This window comes from Ictalurus furcatus, chromosome 20, assembly GCF_023375685.1.
Source record: "Ictalurus furcatus strain D&B chromosome 20, Billie_1.0, whole genome shotgun sequence".
Lineage (NCBI taxonomy): Eukaryota > Metazoa > Chordata > Actinopteri > Siluriformes > Ictaluridae > Ictalurus > Ictalurus furcatus.
The window spans coordinates 6,508,926-6,529,847 of NC_071274.1; the positions used below are offsets into that span (position 1 = coordinate 6,508,926).

The 20,922-nt window shown below is 38.2% G+C and overlaps 1 protein-coding gene across 2 annotated transcripts in view; it reads right to left on the reverse strand.

Annotated features, from left to right (window-relative positions):
- limk1a (LIM domain kinase 1a) overlaps nt 1-20,922 on the reverse strand; it is a 66,932-nt gene that overhangs the window by 25,191 nt on the left and 20,819 nt on the right. Inside the window, exons 1-2 of one of the 2 annotated variants that reach the window (XM_053651240.1) lie at nt 19,059-19,533; nt 5,855-5,993 (exon numbers count right to left, since the gene is read on the reverse strand). In XM_053651240.1, the coding sequence (XP_053507215.1) occupies nt 5,855-5,993; nt 19,059-19,156 (237 nt within the window). In that variant the 5' untranslated portion in view covers nt 19,157-19,533. Of the gene's footprint in view, nt 1-5,854; nt 5,994-19,058; nt 19,534-20,922 lie in introns of those variants that run through there. The other variant, XM_053651239.1, reaches the window with a different exon arrangement.

Sequence of the window (20,922 nt, forward strand, 5' to 3'; positions counted from 1 at the left end):
ACAGTGCAGTGTATACACTGTCTATCTATTTCTGCCGGAAACCACAGTATACTTGTCATACTAGAAACAGTGGCAAGCTAAAGCCACTAACCAACCTTATCTTTTCCTGGTATTATTGATGAACAGGAAGCTGAAGGCCCACATGTAACCAGACACCAGAGACTGACAAGAGTAAATGCAAAAGTCTGATATTATTGCAACACCTGAGGAACTAACTTTGTTATTCATAGGCATGATTCGGAAATAACACTCATCCAAGCGACAGCGAGACACAAACAGTCCCTTTGTGTGAGTGTTGCCTCATGCCGGTGGGAGTAGTGTTTTGCTACAGAAGTACTTTCCATGCACTTGCCTCAGGAGAGATATGTGCATGTCACACCATTTCGGAATATTACTGTACTTGAGGTGGGGTGTGAGAAGAGTAATGGCTAAGGGTATGCAAAGGGTAAGGAAATTACAGTGTCATGAATTCTTGCAAAATGAATTAAGAGATTTAGCTTTCCTGAAATTGGTAACAAATTGGGACTTCAAAAAAAATTTACCTGAAAGTGTACCTGAAAAAAACCCAAAAAACTAAAACTGGAATTTTAAGGGAGAGCAGAAAAGAAAGAAAATGCTACTTACAAATGTGCTATTTGTGTGACCTTCACACTGGAGGCTATTTAAAACAAAAATAAGTCTATTTTTATATGACACAGTCATAGTTTCTTGCTAGAAACACTACAAAATACAATATTCATGCTATATTTCGTAGTGTATGCTCACATTCTCAGCGAAAATCTCACTGACTTAACTAACTTTATGTGATCACACATAAAATGAGGTCGAACCATTAAAATGAGGTCAAAAAAGTTCAGAACTCATATCTTAGATGTTGTAGTTAGAGTCAGTTATATAATATCCTATTATTTCTCACTCCCAACTGCAAGAAACAAACAAACAAAAATTTTTAAATAATCTTTTGAAAGTGCAGATTCTAAACTAGTAAACAGTTCCATATTTGTGTTTCTAAGTAGAAGATTTATTTTATTCTTATTTAAATTCAACATCAAGTGTCTCTGTAAAGCCACTTGCACAGCTTGGCATAGAGTCTCTAGAACAGTACTGGAGGGATGAACACCGTTCTTCCAAAAATAATCCCTCAGCTGGTGTTCTGATGATGGCGATAGAGAGCGCTGTCGAACAAACACTTCACTCCAAAATCTCCCGTACGTGTTCAGCTAGGTTGAGATCTCATTTTCATACTCATCAAGCCATTCAGTAAGCCCTTGTGCCCTGTGGCCGCCCTGGAACAGACCACTCCCATCAGGATAGAAATGTTTCATCATAGGATAAAGGTGATCAGCCAGAAGAACTCTGTGTTGATTTGCATTGACTCTTCCCTCCACATGGACCAAACCCTTACCAGCAAAAATCCTCCAACAGCTTAACCAGACCCCCTTCACTATAGACTTGTACCATTCTCTCGATTTACACCATACTGTACATGCTCATTTGTCACCGGACCAGATCCACCCCTTTCCCCCACATCTCTGTGGTTTTTTTGTACCACGGAACTCTCAAATGTGCACTTGTCTTTGTGATGAGAGATGTATGCACTGCAACCCTACTATATTTTCTCCCAATGTGGTTGTCTTCTGGACAATCTGATCACATCCTGCACTGACAAGAATGCTCCTGAATGAATTCTTCTGTTTGCCTTACATATTGCACTAATGCACAAGCACCACGGCAATCGAACATGTGCTTTCAACCACAATTTTAACCCTATTTCCTATAGATCTAAATTCAGCTGTCTCTACAGTCACTGTAACCATTGAAGCCTGAACCAGTTTTGAACAGGCTTTGTTACTAAAATTCTTTTTTAAACATGCCACTTCATCATTTTGTTTAACTAATTGTGATACCCACAATCTTTTCTGAAATATGCATATATCATTACATTGACCCCACTTATCGGTGATTAAATTAAGAAATTTTCCATGAATTAATAAATTCTGAGAGCCCGGATGTCCTGCTGTGGAGTCAGACAGAGAAAGGGGCAAAACAGAGAGTGCCAAGTGTGATCTCACTGTAGTCTTGTCTCAAGTTGCACAGCATATAAATCACATTCCATGAAAGACAGAAGATGAAAAGCACAGTGGATTCGGATATAGTTTAACTCCCAAAAGTTTCATCATAAAACAGATCTAAAATCTAAAATGTGATTGGCTGAGCCGTGTTCAAAACCATTGTAAAATCCAAGATATATGTACAACTGTAGGCCTAATCATGTCACAATAATTGTAAAATGGTTACACTTACTGTAAGGCACTGTTTACATTGTTTGCATCGAGTTAAAAGTGCAAAATGCACTTTTTAATATGTAAAAGTTATAACTATTGTAAATTAAAACAAGCATTTCATTAGAGATGGAGTTGGGTTAAATCCTAATCCATGCACAGCAGATGCAGCTGTACCATAACATGCCTCACTGTTTATAAGAAACAGAAGGCATTATTTCCTATTCATTTGTAATTTTCCTAATTCAAGGAAACAAGAAAGTGATCATCCATCTGGACAGTATTGACTGCCAAGGTTTAAATTTTGTCTGGCCATCATCTATCGAATGCATTTTCAGAGCTACAGTGGGTGACATAAAGCGATTGCTTCAAACGTAAAGGAGGGTAAATGTCAGTCAGACTCTACCGAGCTGAGTAAATGTGAGCTTGCAGAAGACAAGGGAACAGCTTGCTTGGCCATCTTTAATTAACTTAGCGTAGGAAGTGGGGGTTTAATTATGGTGATTGCACTCTACTGCACAGCCAGTGTGTCTATAAATCAGGGTGTGGACTGGGATTAAAGTGACAAAATTGCAAAGCTGGAAGGTCAGTTACAGAGGATATGCAGTAAATAGTTTTGGTTTCCTGACTACACATTAAAGAATGTTATATTGCACAGCATATTTTTCTCTTTTCATTATGAATACTGGGAGAAATTATGCTGCTATAATACTATGGGGTTATTTTATCATCCACCCAATTTCTTAGTAATACCCCTGTAATGCTATGTAGTAATACCCTTATGTAATATATCATACATGTTTATGCTTGATTTTGGCACTTAAAAATGTGTGGCATGATTTCATGGGAATGGATTATTCCACTGAATTGTGGACAAATTCTGCAGTTGTTAAAGTGAACAGTCAATGAAAATCATTCGGGAAATGTTCATGCATCATTTGCCCAACACAAAAGTCGATGTTACATTCTAATAGCAGTATTACTTTCTTCCATGAGACTGTGGTCATGAGCACCACCCAAGGCTCCACTATATAAAAAAAAAAATTATATTTGAGTCTATTATTCTGTATTCATTATTATATTATTGATTTGGCTGAGCTCATCCTTTACAGATTTTTTTTAAATGATAATTATTATTATTTTTAGATGCAGTGGTGGCTCAAAGGTTAAGGCTCTGGGTTACTGCTGCCACTTAGGCCCTTGACCCTTAACCCTCTCTGCTCCGGGTACTGCATCATGGCCGACACTGCGTTCTGACCCCAACTTTCTAATGCGAAATGTAATGTAATGTGCTGTAATGTATATGTGACAAATAAAGGCTTCTTCTTCTTCAGCAGGCATCATCATTAAAGGCACAATAACTTTCTCTAAAAGGAAGTCTGCTCTCCCTTTTAAATATTGCATTTATATAGTATTTAATTAGACATCTTGCAAACAAAGCCACAAGGAGTTTAAAATGAAATAAACATAAACTTCCCTCTACTCCTGTTCCAGTCTACAGTATCATGATCAAACACTATCCATCCCAAAGACCTGAATGAAATGTCTGCCTCTGCCGAATTACATCATATATAAAAGAATTTATTCCAATTTTATTCAGCTTCAGTTTTTACCTTTCAATTTCAACCTGTCAATTTTTAAATTTGCTGACATGGATGAAATGAATGAAAATAACTTTATATGACACGCATTTCCATACATCCACATAATATTTAACATCGGAGAATAAACACAGATGCTGAGTGAAAACAGCTAACAAAAGACGACCTAAAACAAGAGCGCCCTCATCTCGCAACCAGCACAAACTTTCTCCTCATTACCATTATCTTTTCTCATCTCCTTGAATTATACATACAGGCTCTTTCAGCATCTCAAGCTGGAAAACAGTGGATTACTGTTTAATTCATGGGACTCCAGCACACGTGTGATACAGCACTCATAACTGCATCAATGCTGTTTTGTTGGCCAGTGTAACAGGAGAGGCTGTGTGAAACGCAAAGCTAATCTGAAATGGAAAAGACAGTCGAGTGTGGATAGATGGTAAGACTAAGGGAGTGAGATAAAGGTGATGTCTGTTTTTTTCTGAACTAGTTACCAGGGGGTTGTGAGTTCAAATCCTAGAACTGCCTCAATTGAGCCCATGAGGAAAAAAATCCTAACCTTCACTTTCTCCAGTTAAATGTGCCGAGCCCTTCCAAGTTGAAATTAATGGTTGGAGGTATTATGAAAATACATTCACCAAAATATTAGGATTAAAGTAATCGTTATCATCATTATACTAATACCGGGTAGGGCCTCCCTTTGCTCTCAAAACTGCCTCAGTTCTTTATGGCATGGATTCCACAAGATGTTGGAAACATTCCTTTGAGATTCTGGTCCACGCTGACATGATTGAATCACGCAATTCCTGGAGATTTTTCAGGTGCACTTTCATCCTGCGAATCTTCCGTTCTACAGCATCCCATAGCCGTTCTACTGGATTCATATCCAGTGACTCGGAAAGCCACTGAAGAACAATGAACTCATTGTCACTGTCATGAAACCAGATTGAGACGACTTTTGCTTTGTGACACGGTGCATTATGATGCTGGAAGTAGCTGTTAGAAGATGGGTAAACTGTGGCCATGAAGGGATGCATATGGTCAGCAACAATACTCAAATCTGTGGCATTCAGCAATGCTTGATTTATATTAATGAGACCAAAGAATGCCAAGAAAAAATTCCCCACACCATTACACCACCTTCACCAGCCTGGACTGTTGACCTCAACCAGCCAAGGCAGGTTGGGCCCATAGATTCATGAAGTTGGTGCCAAATTCTGACTCTACCATCTGTGTGCCTCAGCAGAAATAGACTCATCAGACCAGGCTATGTTTTTTCAGTTTTCAACTGGGCAGTTTTGGTGAGCCTGTTCCCACTGCAGCCTCAGCTTTCTATGCTTGGCTGACAGAATTGGAAGCTGACATAGACTTATGTTGTAGCCCATCCACCTCAAGGTTCAACGTGTTGTGCATTCTGAGATGCTTTTCTGCTCACCACAATTGTACAGGGTGGTTATCCTAGTTACTGTAGCCTTTATGGCAGCTCAAACCAGTCTAGCCATTCTCCATTGACGTCTCAGTGCACTGAGAAACAATACAAAAAGAGCAAGGAAGAAGTCTGGTGTAATTGCTACTTCATAACAAGACCTCCTCCACTTCTTAAAAGACCACAGTCCCACACACTTGGTTTCCACTGGCTCACAAGTCTAAGGTACACGATTTTCATAGCAAATGTGTGGCTTTCATGTCATGCATCCTTTCCCCTTTTTCTGCCAGGTGACTTCTGCTGACATTTGGTATGAGCACTGCTTCATTTAAAAAAGCAGAAAAGCCTCGTTTTCAAGTGGTTCTCATATAGTGAACAGTTTCTGTATATGAACTAAATGAGTATGAACAGCAAGATAAATGAATAAATGAAGGTATTTAAGCATAGCTGAGATGTGAAGAAAAATACAAATGTTCCATTTGGGACAGAATAAAGCTGTAAACTAAATTAAACAAAATATAATTAATTGGTGATTAATTAATTACCATGATGAGCCCAGTGGTGATAGGCTCAGAACAGCCATGACACAACTCCCCAAACTTAGCCCAGTAGTCCTTCCTACAGAAGAGACGTCCATCTTTCTCATAGTACCAGCGGGACAGAGAGACACTGCATTCACAGCATCTGTAAGAGAGTTAACAACGACAATAGGCATGTTGTTATGACTGCAATGCTTGAATCTGGACTAAACATAACATCCAGACATGACGATGAGGTCAAAAGGATAATTATGTCAACGTTATCTAATCATAAACAGCCACGTCACTTTCCGGACTGTTGACTAACATGCTGCTAGGTGTTTCAACAAAAATGACACTTCTACAACTAAATCAGACAAATAAAGTTCACAGCCATTTTAATTACTAATAGTAGGATATGCATGTAAATTTGTGAAGGTGTGTGTAGTGGCCTGGAAAAACCATTTTTTGTGATGGAATTTTGACATTTTTACTCTAGATAGTTCTAAGTACTACAGGCTTCCCTGAACTGAAATATGTTTATCTTTTGCATGGATCTCAACCAAAATAAAAGTGCTAGCAGTTTAAATTCCGGTTATGTCCAAAAGTTAAAAGGGCGAAAACTGCATTTAATGAATCCATTCTGACTCCAGGGCAGGAGTACCACAGACATTTCGACAGTTATTATAGCCACCACACATATTTAACACAGTGAGTTGTGCACAAACAAAGTGTAATGTACTCTGGTGGCAGACAAACATCAGCTGCTCCGAGACCACAGCGGACAAATGAGCCGTTATCATTCCTCACAGAAGACAAAAAGCAAGTGGCCTTGAATTATTATTATTTTTTGGCTGCAAAAACACAGGCTGATATAAATGAAACTATAAACCTCATCACTATATGGATAAACAAAATAATGCATATTATTTCTGTTATTAAAAATAGGCACGTATAATATGATAATAGTAAAAGTAAATAACTAAGAGAGAAGGTTCAGCCAAGTATTATGAATGTATGGCATTATCACACTTATAACCAAAGCAACTTGCAAGCATTTAAGCAAATTATGTTACTTTCTCACTACTATAAGCTAACTGATAATAATAGATTGTCAAATAGGCAGAGTATAATTTTACTATTATTTCAGGCTATTCATCATGTAGGGAAGCAAAGCAAAGGCTATAACATAGTGAAGTTTATTTATTTATTTCCGTTTATAAGGATCTGGATCTACTTTAGAGACGGCTCTTCTGACAGCAAATCAAACAAGTATTTTCGGTGGACATGTTATAAATTGATGTATTGCTGTGCAGACCAATAATTTTGTTAGATTTAGTTTAGAAATTATTCTTAATATTTTGAACACAGTCTTATTCCCAAATCATTACAGAGTAAAATCAGGATTTCACATCAGTTTCTGTCTGAATTGCTTTTTAGGCCTTCACAATTGACTACTTAAAGTATGCCAAAAGTTATGCTGAAAAAGACTAGCTTGGATAACTTTTCCGGGTGGCCACTTTAGATTATCTACATTTCTACATTACCTCTATGTATTTCATACTTCCAATTTTGCAAGTTTTTTTTTTTTAATAGCCCTTTTTGCATTTTTAAATAGTATCTTCACCTGAGAATCACTTGTTGCTCAGAATGGCTCTACATGGATAGCCTAAAGTTTGCTGCGAGGCTGCTGTGCATGATACCACATGGATACCCTAAAGATCATTGTGGATGTTCTCACTTGGACAGCCTAAGAATTGCACTTGCTAAAAACTATGCTCAAGTCTCATTCATTCTACAGTGGATAACTTATTTATTATACCAAAAAACTAGTCAATAGAGAATATAGGTTGATCAATTCAGGTCACATTTAATAGCTGAAATTTGCTTTCAGTTGCACTACAAGGTAGCCTAAAACTAGGAAATATAGCAAATGTCATTGCAAGGATAACTATGACAGTTCTGTTTTAAGAAAACACTAACAGACTGTGGATACCCTTCCTGACCCCTGTCTCACTGGACCGCCCACCTTTGCACTCATTTCACATTACAGACTGAATAGGTCAATCTGACCAGGTCCATAGGGGTGCAAGATCAATCATTCACCATCTACTACACAGCTTCCTGTTCTGTCCAGACTGGTGTGGCTTTATCTCCTAAATGGTGACTCAGTCCAGACTTCCTCATAGACCTTCAGAGACCATAGAAAGAAAGACCAGACAACAGATTATGTAATGTTTACCTCAATAAACTAGCAAAAAATCGAGCATAAAATCTAGCATCAAGTCATACAGACATACTCCGAGTGATTTCCTATCTCAAAAATTTGATTGCTATGCTTGTGGTGTCATAAGTAGATGAACAATTATCTGGCAGAAGATGGTCTGCATATTGATACATATGTGATGCTTTCATGTGGTAGTGTAAAAGTCATTGGTCAGAATATTCAGCATTTTTTACCTACACAAATGTCATTTTTGGCTGAAATGTAGTTGCATTCCTAATTATTATGGACTTAATCCGCAGAGCTTCGGGTGGTAGGGTGGCAGCCAAATGTGCTGGAGGACGCAGAAAACATTTCAAGGTTACTTGCACTACTACAGAGAGAGAGAGAGAGAGAGAGAGAGAGAGAGAGAGAGAGAGAGATCCATAATAAACTGCCGACTCCTCTTATCCCACCAAAAAAGCCCACATTTCACAATGACAGGTCTGTGAGATCAAAGCTGCTGTAATACTACATCACAGCTGGCAAATCCCCGTTGGTGGATCTAATCCTCAGCATTAAAAAAAAAAAACCCAGAAAACTGAACTTAATGGGTAGAATTATGGAGCAAGAAAAATTGCTACAGCAAAGATAATTCTGGTTTACTGTGATTGAAGTATGTGAATAAAATAAAACAAGAAACTGTTCATTAGGAAACAGTTCATTAGCATTTCATATGTAGAAATTTTCTACAATAACTGTACAGTTGTGCATGTGCAGACATGTTGCATGAGTGTGTGTGCGCACAAGTATGCATTCTTTCAGTGTTGATAGTATGGGGATTAGGCAGATGGGGATTAAGGGGATAATCTGTTAAACTAAGGAGGGTGAGCCCAAGCGTGTTTTCTTGCAATGAACCTGAAAGAAAATTTAAAAAATGAAAGACTACGAATTATGATGCTGCACTAGTCCAAGAAAGAGCAAAAATATGTCACCATGAGTCCATTGTCACAGTGTTTTTAGATTAATTTGGGTGAGATCTTGCTTAAATTAACTACATTTTCTGTAAATATAGAGCTGAGCCAAATTTTAATAAGGGTATCAAAGACAAATGGCCAGTCAGGTAATTATGGCAAGTTGCCTACACCTGTAAAAACATAACTATGTGAAATACAAGTCTGCAATCGGTTTGCCTTCACACAGTTTTATGATAAATATACGCTCACCATCCACTTTAATACAAACACCTGTACACCTCCTCATTTATGTAGTTATCCATTCAGCCAATCATGTGGCAGCAGGGTTGCATCAACCATCAGAATGGGGGAAAACTGTGATGTGATTTTGACCATGGCATGATTGTTGGTGCCAGACGGGTTGGTATAAGTGTTTCTATAACTGATGATCTCTTGGGAGTTTCACACACAACAGTCTCTAGAGTTTACTTAGAATAGTGCAATAAAGAAAAAACATCTAGTGAACGGCAGTTCTGTGTACGGAAATGCCTTGTTGATGAGAGACGTCAATGGAGAATGGCCAGACTGGTTTGAGCTGACAGAAAGGCTACAGTAACTCAGATAATCGCTCTGTACAATTGTGGTAAGCAATGAAGCATCTCAGAATGCACAACAACATGTCGAAACTTGAGGTGGCTTCCACTTCTGTCAGCCAAGAATAGAAAGCTGTGCTGCAGTGGGCACAGGCTCACGAAAACTGGCCAGTTGAAGACTGGAAAAACATAGCCTGGCCTGATGAATCTCGATTTCTGCTGAGGGACACAGATGGTAGAGTCAGAATTTGGTGCCAACAGCATGAATCCATGGGCCCAACCTACCTTGTGTCAACAGTTCAGGCTGGTGGCAGTTGCATAATGGTGTGGGGAATGTTTTCTTGGCACACAGGTTCACCAAAACCGGACAGTTGACGACTGGAAAAATGTAGCCTGGTCTGAAAAAATCTGCAGGGATTGCATGATGCAATCATGTCAACATGGACCAGAATCTCAAAGGAACATTTCCAACATCTTGTGGAATTCATGCCACAAAGAACTGAAGCTGTTTTGACAGAAAATGGAGGCCCTACCCAGTATTGCATAGTGTTCCTAATAAAGTACTCGGTGAGTGTATGTGCACCAGTTCCTGATAGGAAAACACTGACAGTGAGTTTTTGGAACAATGTAGTCACTGGATTAAAACTGTAGCAGCATTATATCTTTAAAAGTTATTCTTTGTTTAATGGCCATAAGTCAGTAGCCAGAAAAAAGGTGGTTGGCTGTTTGCAATGTCAGATAAAAGGCGTCGTCCTGTGAAAGTAGGTGGTTCGCTGCCAAATGTCATGACAAAAACGACCAGTGAAAAGATTTTCTCTAGTGAAATGATTATACTTATGACTAACATCCGTCTGAAACAATACAAGGTGTTGCTAAAAGGATACCCCCTTTATTAGATAACTTATTGATGTTAGTGTCCCAGGCCTCCGTTATCTCATCAGAGGAGAGTGTCAGTGAAATAAAGAGGAGGTTAATGATTTCTTCCTATGGCCCAATTCCATCTAAGAAGTCCGGCTCATCTCACAATGAGTCATTGTTTTCCTAAGCCTGGCTGCTATCCTGAATGGACCACGCTGGACTCTGCACCCCTATTCATTACAGCTCCCAATGGGAATCAGCATCAGCACTATATTAATTAGACTCTTAGTGTCTGAGTGGAGTGTCTGCTCGCAGCTTCCTTTTCCATCTCCTTGACCCCACGTTAAACTATCAGGAGGTTTATATCATGTTTATTTCAATAGCTAGCGGTGCACCACAAGTGAATGCAGGTTAAAATGTATCTTCAGCACAAATGTTATACGTTTAATGCATCAGTGGTTATGTGAAAGAAGTACAATATTTCCACCACTTTCTGATAGTAGGTGTACAACAGTGATCATAATGTCTATGATGCTGATAGTCTTTGTTAAATAACAGTTATTACGACCTAGATATGAACACACTGGATCGAAAAATGATTTGCACAGCTTGAAAAATGGACAGGACAGAGTGATTACTACAAAACATCCACATTTCTGTTAATCTGGTTAGTATTCAAATAGAATACTAACAATAAAACCCTTACACCCAGCTGTATATTTAATATCCGAATCGGCCTTATCATCCTTTCAGTCACAGAGTGTCCCATGTCATGCCACATTCTGAAGATGGGTGAGCAAGCCTCAGATAAGGCTAAAAGCAGTATCAATACACAAGTGTGGAATTATTCAGATGCCTTTGTCTCTATTTTAAGACTTAAATGTGATGGTATGGTGAACTAATTTATTAATCCAGTAGATCCATGCTCTCATTGCCCCGAATGTAATTTTTAATTATCCATCCATCCATTTTCTGTACCGCTTATCCTTACTGGGGAGCCAATCCCAGGGGGCATGGGGCATAAGGCGGGGGACACCCTGGACGAGGTGCCAGTCCAACTCAGGGCACAATCACACACATATTCACACACTACGGACACTTGTTGGACATGGCAATCAGCCTACAATGCATGTCTTTGGACTGGGGGAAGATACCGGAGTACCCGGAGGAAACCGTCAAAGCACAGGGAGAACATGCAATGTCCGCACACAGAGAGCCTCGGCGGGAATCGAACCCTTAACCTTAGAGGCGTGAGGCAAACTTGCTAACCACTAAGCAAGTGTGCCCCTTAATTTTTAATTATAAATCAGAAGAAAAAAAATATCTAAATATTGCAAATTCACTTTTTTGGTCAAAATGGTCATTTGGTCGAAAAGAAGACTTTTCAAAAAGCATTCTATTATAAAAATCAAATATATATAAAAATATTTGCATTATAATGTACCATGTCGACCAACAACTGCTCCTGTGAGAAAAGAAAATCCATGTTGTCATTTTTAAAGCCAGAATGAACAGTTCATGACTGAAGATTAGGATTGTCGGAAAAGAGTTGCACACTTCACAACTGAAGTGAGGGAGAAGTGGTTTTGAGTAATAAATAGCAAGGAGCATATTACAAGTTTCCTAAGTTTCCTATGGAGACAGCTTGAGCGCCATTTACCAGAGGGACCATGCTTTTTTACAGAGTGATACTATTAGAAGATAACCTTTGCTTTTGATTAGAAACCAGTTCTGGGGCTCTTCTTACATTGGTTAAGCTTATTATCCAGAGAGATGAGCACAAAAAGAGGGCTATTCAATGTCCTGGAATGAAAGAACAATACTATTGATCAATGGTTATTCAAATATTATCAGCCACTTTGACTGGGAAAGCACAAATGGCCTAAAGGGAAACTTAAAAAAATACCAATTATGTAACAGCAGTTCACATGGTATATACAGTACAATGTAGGCATTTCCCAGAATTAGACTGGAAAGCACCAGATTAATGCGTTATATTTTCATTTTCAGCAAACGTTGCAAAAAGAATTATAGACATGTCAAAGGCTGTTAGCAACGTGGTAAAATTTGAACTCCAGCCAGACCAGAAGGTTAGACAGGTTTCCTCTACTGCTGTAAATCGTTTGTGTGACGCTTGTTTCGGGCAGCCAGATAGAGCAAGGAGTAAAAAGTGTCACATTTGAAGGAAGCACCCTTCACCAAAAGGAAGTGATTATGAGGGAACAGGCATGATCATGAGGAACAGGATGGAGTGTACATCCATTTGTTGAAAAGTTCCATCACAGTCCATATCTAGTATTCACATGGTGTTTTTAAACTTCAAAATCTCTTCAACCAATCACTACAAACACAGACGTGTTGCTTCTTCTAACTTAGGCAAGTTGGACTGGATCAAACAAACAAAAAAATTGTCTATGTAGAAATATCAAAGCAATGGTAAAAGAAACATATTGAACAAGAATGAACTGCCTTCAGGGGAAATTAAGACTGTGGATCAAAATTCACAGCTCAGATGGTGGTCTGGATCATTTAATTTATACAGCGACTATCCAAAGTGCTGTGAAATCTACACACCTGTCACAATTTCCCCTTGAGTCAGCGCTGCAGTACTGCAGTGAGCTCTGAAAACCGAAGCGCATGTGCGTGCACGAGCCAGGTGTCATTATTATTTTCAGCTGCCCGTGTTTAACCCATGATTACCTTTGTCATTTAAATCCCTCTTGTCTCTGTGTAAATTGCACAGTATTGACTTTATCTCCTTACCAAGCGCTTCTTTGTTTCTTGTTTCCACTCTTGTTATTTGACCTTGTTTCTCGTTTTGATTCTATCCTCACCCCATTTATATCTGTTTGTAGATCGCCTGACCATTTGCATGTTATTCGACCACGCTTTGGATTACTGTTTTGCATTTGTCTGCCTATCTCTCTAATAAAGTCTTTTACTGCAATTGCATCCGTCCTCAACTCCATTACATTCTGGAATGTGACAACGCCAAACTTGATCTGCGGAAATGTGACCTCCTCATCCTGGCCCTCGAGACATTTCAGAAAAAGAAATATGCTGAACAATCTCTCTTAATCCATCTCAGAACTGAGAAGGAACAAGGAAACCAATTCTTCAGTTTCATTATCTGTAGAACATGAATATTGGCTGAAAGTTAGATGCATGTTCATACATGGAACATTTTATGAAGCAAGCCTTCTTGAACAGATGAAAGACAAATGCATTAAGGCATTGAAATGAGAAAGACAATTCAAGGGAAATCATGGAGAACACTTATCATGGGCATCCCTCCTCCTGCTACGACTACTCCTCTTCTTCAGAAGAGCCGAATATCAATGAGAGGATGATGTCATGCTTTTTGCAGAAAAGAATGACCTCATCTTCAGACTGGCTCCTCCCAAAAAGGATTGGCTGTTAGCCAATCAAAGAGAGGCAGCACTCAAGCTGGCAAGCTCAGCAACTTTGTCTTAACCCTACTGGTACCTCAGTTTATACATGCACCAATGTGCTCTCTACTGAACCAAAAAAAAGTAAAAAACAAGACAATATTAACACAAAACATACCCATGCCTTCCAAGAATAGATAGATAGATAGATATAATATTGATATAATATTAATATAATATTAATGATGAAAAGCAGTTCACAATTGGTGTTGTCTCAGGACATTCATTCATTTGTCCTTTGTACAAAACAAACACTTCAATAAGTGAAGACTTCCTGCACTACAAAATACAAAAAACCATGAAGCCACAATAAGAGCTAAACACTAACGACTAAATAAGTACCATCCAAAAATCGACACACTGGTTTCCTGGTTACTGGACTTTTTTGACTAAAGACACCCTTCCTATAAAAAGACATGCTACCAAATTGGAAAAAATTGTGGGGAAAAAAATGAACACTTATTTTATTGAGTTTATTCATGCTGCAGTTTATGTGCCTACTGTTTTTTTCCTGTAACGATTAAAGGATCAGTGTTACATTTTTTAGAGACCTCTGCTGTCTCCAAGAAAAAATGGCGACAAGCCTTCTCCGCCCAATTCACCATTGCTGAAAGTATGTATGGCTTATGAGTGGCTAAATTAAGACGAACTGACTAATAGGTATGAAAGCATCCTTAAGCAACAGGACAAAGCTGAACAGTTGTTCTGGCTGGTGGTGGAACTCATGTCCTAGATCACATTTAATTCATGAGCCAGCACTCTAGTATTTATAAGTTTGAGGAAAAACAAAAAACAACAAAAAACAAAAGTATAAAGCAGTGGTCACTAACCCTCTTACCTGAGATCTGCCTTCCAGTTGATCTAACACACCTCTTTTAGTTGATCAAGAATTTCTAAAGGCAATGATTCGATGGTCAGGTGGGTACAATTATGGTTTAAGCTAAAGGCTGCCTTGTGTGAAGAGCTGTCAGAATCAAAAATCGGCGTCGACTGTTTTTAAGTTGTAGGTCACATGACAATGCCAACATGGCGGATGTAGCATGTCTAGATTGGATTCACGCTACACACTTATACTGATCAGTAAGTACTGTATCAATGGCCGAGCAGTAGGTACTGAATAGAATGCAGTAGGTACTGTCACAGTACATGATTTTGAATATCTTCAGGAAGGTAGCTCTCCAGGAACAGGGTTGGTGACCACTGGTATAAAGTATAGCTTCCTCCTCCTCCATGCTCGCTCTACTCTGATTGCGTGCATGCAGATGCCTAGTTTTAGGACATTTTAATGTTTTAGGGATTGCTCACCCAAGACCGATTCTGGGCTTGTTTGAGGCAGGGGCTCATAATTGCAGGTTTACTTGTACTACAATTCCATATGTGACTTTTGTGCATGCAGGTTTGGAAAATGGTAGGCATTAGATTCACCCTTATATTGTTTTTTCCCCTTGTGGTACCAATTCTTAAACGGTGAAGAACAGCAGTTTTTTGGATGCATAGCATATTATCATGCAGGTAGACTACAAACAAGGGACAGTTCTCGTACAAGATCATTTTTAGGCATGCAGACAGACACAAGACGTGCATTTTTCATGTTGTTAGGGTGAGCAAGAAATGCTCCAAAAATAAATAAATAGAGCAAGTTCATTTCTAGGGAATGCACAAAATAAAAAATAAAAAATCATGATATAGAATTATACTGGCAGAACACAGAAATGAAATCGTTTGTGACAAGATGTCTGTGTCAGAATTAGAGGTCTCAGTGAGTGAATAGTGTGATGAAAGTACTGACATGGATGCACTTTTTGAATAGTGTGCATGCCAACAGATTCTTTGCGTTTGCTAAACTCTCTTTCGCATTCAGCATCTCAATGCACATTCCAACCATGGGGGGACAGAACCAATCACAATACAGCTCGACTGTAAACAAGATCTGCCTGGTTTATAGAAAATCGGTTCGAGTGCCAGCTCTGTGAGATAAGAAATATAAAAATATAATTAAATATCTCTAAACACAGAGAGACATTTCCTTAATGTGTGCTAATAGGGAGGGAGAAAGCTTTGTGTCAATATATTGGCACAAACATCTTATCAAAAGGCTACAGGCTTTTTTTTTTCAGTGAATAGCCACCGCACATGACAATGGAGAGCCGATTTAAAGGGTGAATGGACTGGAGGCCTCGGTGACCATAGCACCCAAAAAAAATAAAAATAAATAACCCTCACTCAAAATGAAGCCAGACAAAAAAACCAATCCAGGCTACATGTTTGCTCTTCACAACATCTGCCAACAGCAGAGACTAATCAGTCCGCTTCATTTCATTCAAGTTTACTCCACTGGACTAGGGGTTATATGACTATTCACTTTCATTAGCCAACAAGACTAGTCTAATCAACTTTTCAATGATTAAAGAAAAAATATATAGACTATTTTTAGGCTATGTTATTAGTACAGATAGATGCTGATGGCAAACAAAAGCAAATGGCATATCAAACGGCACTTACAGGTTAGGTTCAGTGCTATTTTAAAACAAAATCAGTGAAATAAATTTGCAAAATAATATATCCGCATATTATATTACTTTACGTAAGAACCTGTTTTTAAATATGCACTCATAGATGCACACACACACACAACACTTTTATTAAAACATCCATAAATGCTATTTAAAACTTTAAAACAATACAAAGGAATAACACAGCCTTCTTAACTGGATAAACATTGTGTCCTACAGCCTGTGCTACTCCCAAACACTCGGCGCTTAGATATTAATAAATAAATAAATACATAAATAATAATTTTAAAGAAAAACTCAACAGGTTTATGTAAATTCTAATGTTGCATTATATCCTAAGCGGGAACTTATCAGTAAGAATTATGCCATTTTTGACCTCTGCAAATTCGACGTGGTTCCAAGTGGGAAAATGGACGCCCTCATGCTTGTATTTTGTTAGCAACAAGCTATGCAGCTACCTCAGATGAGTGATGTATATTTTCTCTCAAACAGCGAACTGTATAGTCAGTGTTTTAGATTTAACAAACGAATATGTCTGTATGTTTATTAATCTAAAGCTAATACTTGTATATACAGTATAACTCATTTAAAGGTAAGAAGTTTTACTTTGTGCATTTCTGATGCTGTGTGCAGCCATGCTGATTTAATGTCACTGTGAATGGGGAAGGAACTCAGATTTGAGAAGAATACACCGAGTTAACTTCTCAGTTGTGGTGGCATTTGACGTCACGAAAGACATGGTCCCCATTTACTCAGGTGAGAACGAAGGGTTCATTAAGTTGTGCAAATATAGTAATCATGCCATTTATAGGAAATTGTGCATTCAATGTTTAAAAAAAATCTTTTCTTTAAATATTCTTTTTATTTAAAAGAACCATTGTTTGCACTATTTGCTACAGATGGTTTATGAACATACATTTTCCAAAGTCCATTGTAATAAAAAAAAACTGTGAAAAATGTAATTGCATTATGTAACAATTTTTTTTTAAATTGTAAACATGAATCGTTGTTAAAGTCGGAAACAAAATATTGACCGGAATATCACCCAGCCCTAGTCCATCTTATAGCTTACAGCGGCATTTGGGACATTTTTCCAAGCTAATAATGAACTGCCATGTTCAGCTCTAGAATGAAATATGTTCAGACTAACAAAGTACATTTAGCCTACTATCTTTATTGTCTGCCTGCATTTCCTCTGGACTAGTCAACAGCTCCTCATCGCTATGGGGCACAAATCTCTCACAACATTCCACTGGTTTCATTTGCACTCTTATCTCTTGATTTGTGTCAGTGATGAGAACAAGGATGTGACAGAGAAATTAAACGTAATCGCAAATAGAAACATGTTTTTCTTCCTGTACTTGGCCGTTTGAAATGCATCTGTAACTTCACTGCTTCCAGTAAGGAAATGAAAATTATGATCTGCTTTTTAGAAGCATGAATCATACTCTTTAAGCATTACATCAGAAACAGAGATAATGAATGGGTTCACCAATACTTAATGTTTTTTTTTTTTATTAATAGGTACAAGGACAAAACTGCCTCATAATAAGGTACACGCGTTCTAGCATGTGGTTTAACACAAAACTGGTCAGTTATTTTCCATGTTCTTCACTAAGACAGTATGACAATATTGGGTGCTATGTTTGATATACAAGACATAATACCTCAAGTGTATCAACATAAATCCCAAATTACTGTAACTGAATAATGTACATTAAAGAGTATTGTATAATTAAAAAATACAATAAAACAATGGAAAAATGAGATATGGCATATAAGGCGATGAGATGGCATATAAGGCTAATGTTAGCATGTCAGTAGATGAACATTAATGCTATGTATCTGTCAGAAACGACACCCTAAATTTAAATGTAAAACAGATACAAGTACTTCAAATAGATAAATATATCAAAGAAATGTTGGAATTACTTAAATTAAATGAATGTTAAATGAATGGACAAGCGATCAATAGTGCCACTTCATTTCAACATGCTCAGTATTAGCCTAAAGAGAGAGACAGCTAAGCAGCTAGCTGGTACTAATCTTGAAAGATAGCTGTGTACATCTGCCAGGACTTCCTAGACAGGGAGAGGACAGAAGACAGAGAAAATAAAGGAGAGGAACGTTTAAGAAGAGCTAGCAGAGTGCTGACAAGAAGCTAATACATTAGCATTATCCGTGAGCAATATGCGCATCAATGGACTGATGAGAGAAAAGTAGTTGTGCAGATATCTTACAGTAAAAAAAAAAAAAAGAAAGAAAAAGAAAAAAAAAAAATGTGTAGTGCATGGTCAAATCAATTTATACAACAAAAAGCTTCTTGTTTGCCAATACAGAAAGTTGAGAAACATAGCCTTCTTCATGTGATTCTCATGAGGATATTTCAAAACCAAAGTGAAAAAAATATTCTGTGGTAAACAAAAAAGGAAGTGAAACTTAAACCCCACACCCTCTTCCTAACTGATACTCTCAAAAGACACACTTGTATGAAGTAGACGTCACTGTGAAAAACTTAGCCCCTGGATTAAGGAGGTTGAATTCAGTGGTCCGCTACGCAACCCGAAATCAGTTTTGCATCAAATCATAAACGTTTCTACAAACTAACAAGAAATGAACCATTAGTCCTGATTTTCAGATCAACTAATTATAGACTTACTTTCTGCCACTTGAGTGACTCCTGCAGCGTTGGTCGCGGCGTGACATCTCTCCTCTGAGAGCAAGGACCTTTGTGTGAGTTTGAGGAAGCAAGTTCATGTTAAAGCTCTGACCAGGAGACCAATTGCTCAAACCACACGGCTATAAATGCTCAACTAATGCATCCGTTCTGTTGAAAGTCTTCATCTCACTGTCTCACTAAGTTGATTGTGTTCTGAGAGCAGCTGCTTTCAGTGCTATTTTTTTTTCTATCATTTCCTGTGTTGGAGCAGTCATGACCCCTGACACAGAGTAATTTCCCCTCCCTTGTCTATACAAGCCTGTTAAGCTTGGATGGCGCTTTCTATCAGGCAGATGAGATACTTCCTACCATTCTGATAAATTACATTAATCCATTTTCCTTCAGCTTTTTGTTATACATTCACTTGAAGGTTTCATAATCCTGTGCAGCAGTCTGGCAAAATTTTTAAATCTTACCTTCCTCTTTTGGTCCAAAAAGCAATTTCAAAAGATCTTATCCAGGAAAAAAAAAGTTTACTGGTTCTTCTGTTACTTGTCCCAGACAATTAGCTTGTCATGTAATGTGTATATATAACTGGTTCCCCAATGTCTCTAATGTCTTTGATGATGATGATCAGGTGAGACGTGAGATAAGAATCTATGTAGTTCCTCAGCATGGTTTTATAGTCAGCTGGGTAAGACCTTTTAACCAACTTCATGCTGTTGAAAAAATTCAATTTAAGTGTTGCTTTGATTGAACAGGGTTTGCATTAATCAGGCCTGGTTGTGTCTAGTCCAGCTGAACCCTATTATGAATGCACACATAGATTTGAGGAATTGGTCATTACGGGGCCAAACACATTTTCACACAGGCCCAGTTGGTATTGGATAATGTTTTTGCTTCAATAAATATCATTATCATTTAAAAACTGTATTTTGTGTTTACTCAGGTTGCCTTTGTTTCATCTTAGATTTTGTTTTAATTTCTGAAACAATTTAGTATGAGTTATACACAATATACAGAAGAAATCAGGATGGGGTCAATGCTTTTTCACAGCACTGTATATAATGTGTTGTAAACAGATAATAGGAAGTGCACTAATTATTTTGGAAGCTAACCCATTCAGGACATCTGGTTGAGACTAGACATGTGCATCGGGACAGGGATCCAGATAAAAAGTTGCGCAAGCAGGAGGTTTTTAACTTTGATGCACTGTAAAACCAAACAGTGGAAATTACTAAATGAAATGAGTAATCACTATTCAAGCGTGTTTAAATGTCACATTTACTTGTGTGAATTAAGTAACTCGGTAAGGTGACACTGTGTCATGGTTTCCCCTTTAAGCAGTGCGTAGGAGAGCATGTGGGCACACGTGCACGAGCAAGGTGCGCGAGCACCTGCTTCTCGTTTGTTGACAACCGTGACATTGTGTACATTGGACACGTGCTTTTATGTTTCTGTTATGTCTCCTCCCAGTTCTGTCATTGGCTGTCGTTTAGCGTGTCTAGATTACTGTCAGCCGTCAGCAATCAACACGCTGATTGTGCTTGTATATATACCGTGCGTCTCCCAGCACATGGCACGGAATATTATAGTAGACTAGTTTAGATTCCTTACCATAGTCATAGTCAAGGTCCATGTTAGATTCCTTGTTAGAGTTATTTAGGTTAAACATTAGATTTAGTCCACGCTGGTTTCTCCGCTCCCAGTCCCTCACTATTGTTCATGTTTCTTGTTTTGTATATCGACCCTGTTTTCCGTGACCGCAACCTTGATTCCTGTCTTGCCCAGTTTATGCCTGTTTGCCGATCGCCTGACCTTTTGCATGCTTTTGGATTACGATTTTGGATTTATCTGCCTGTGT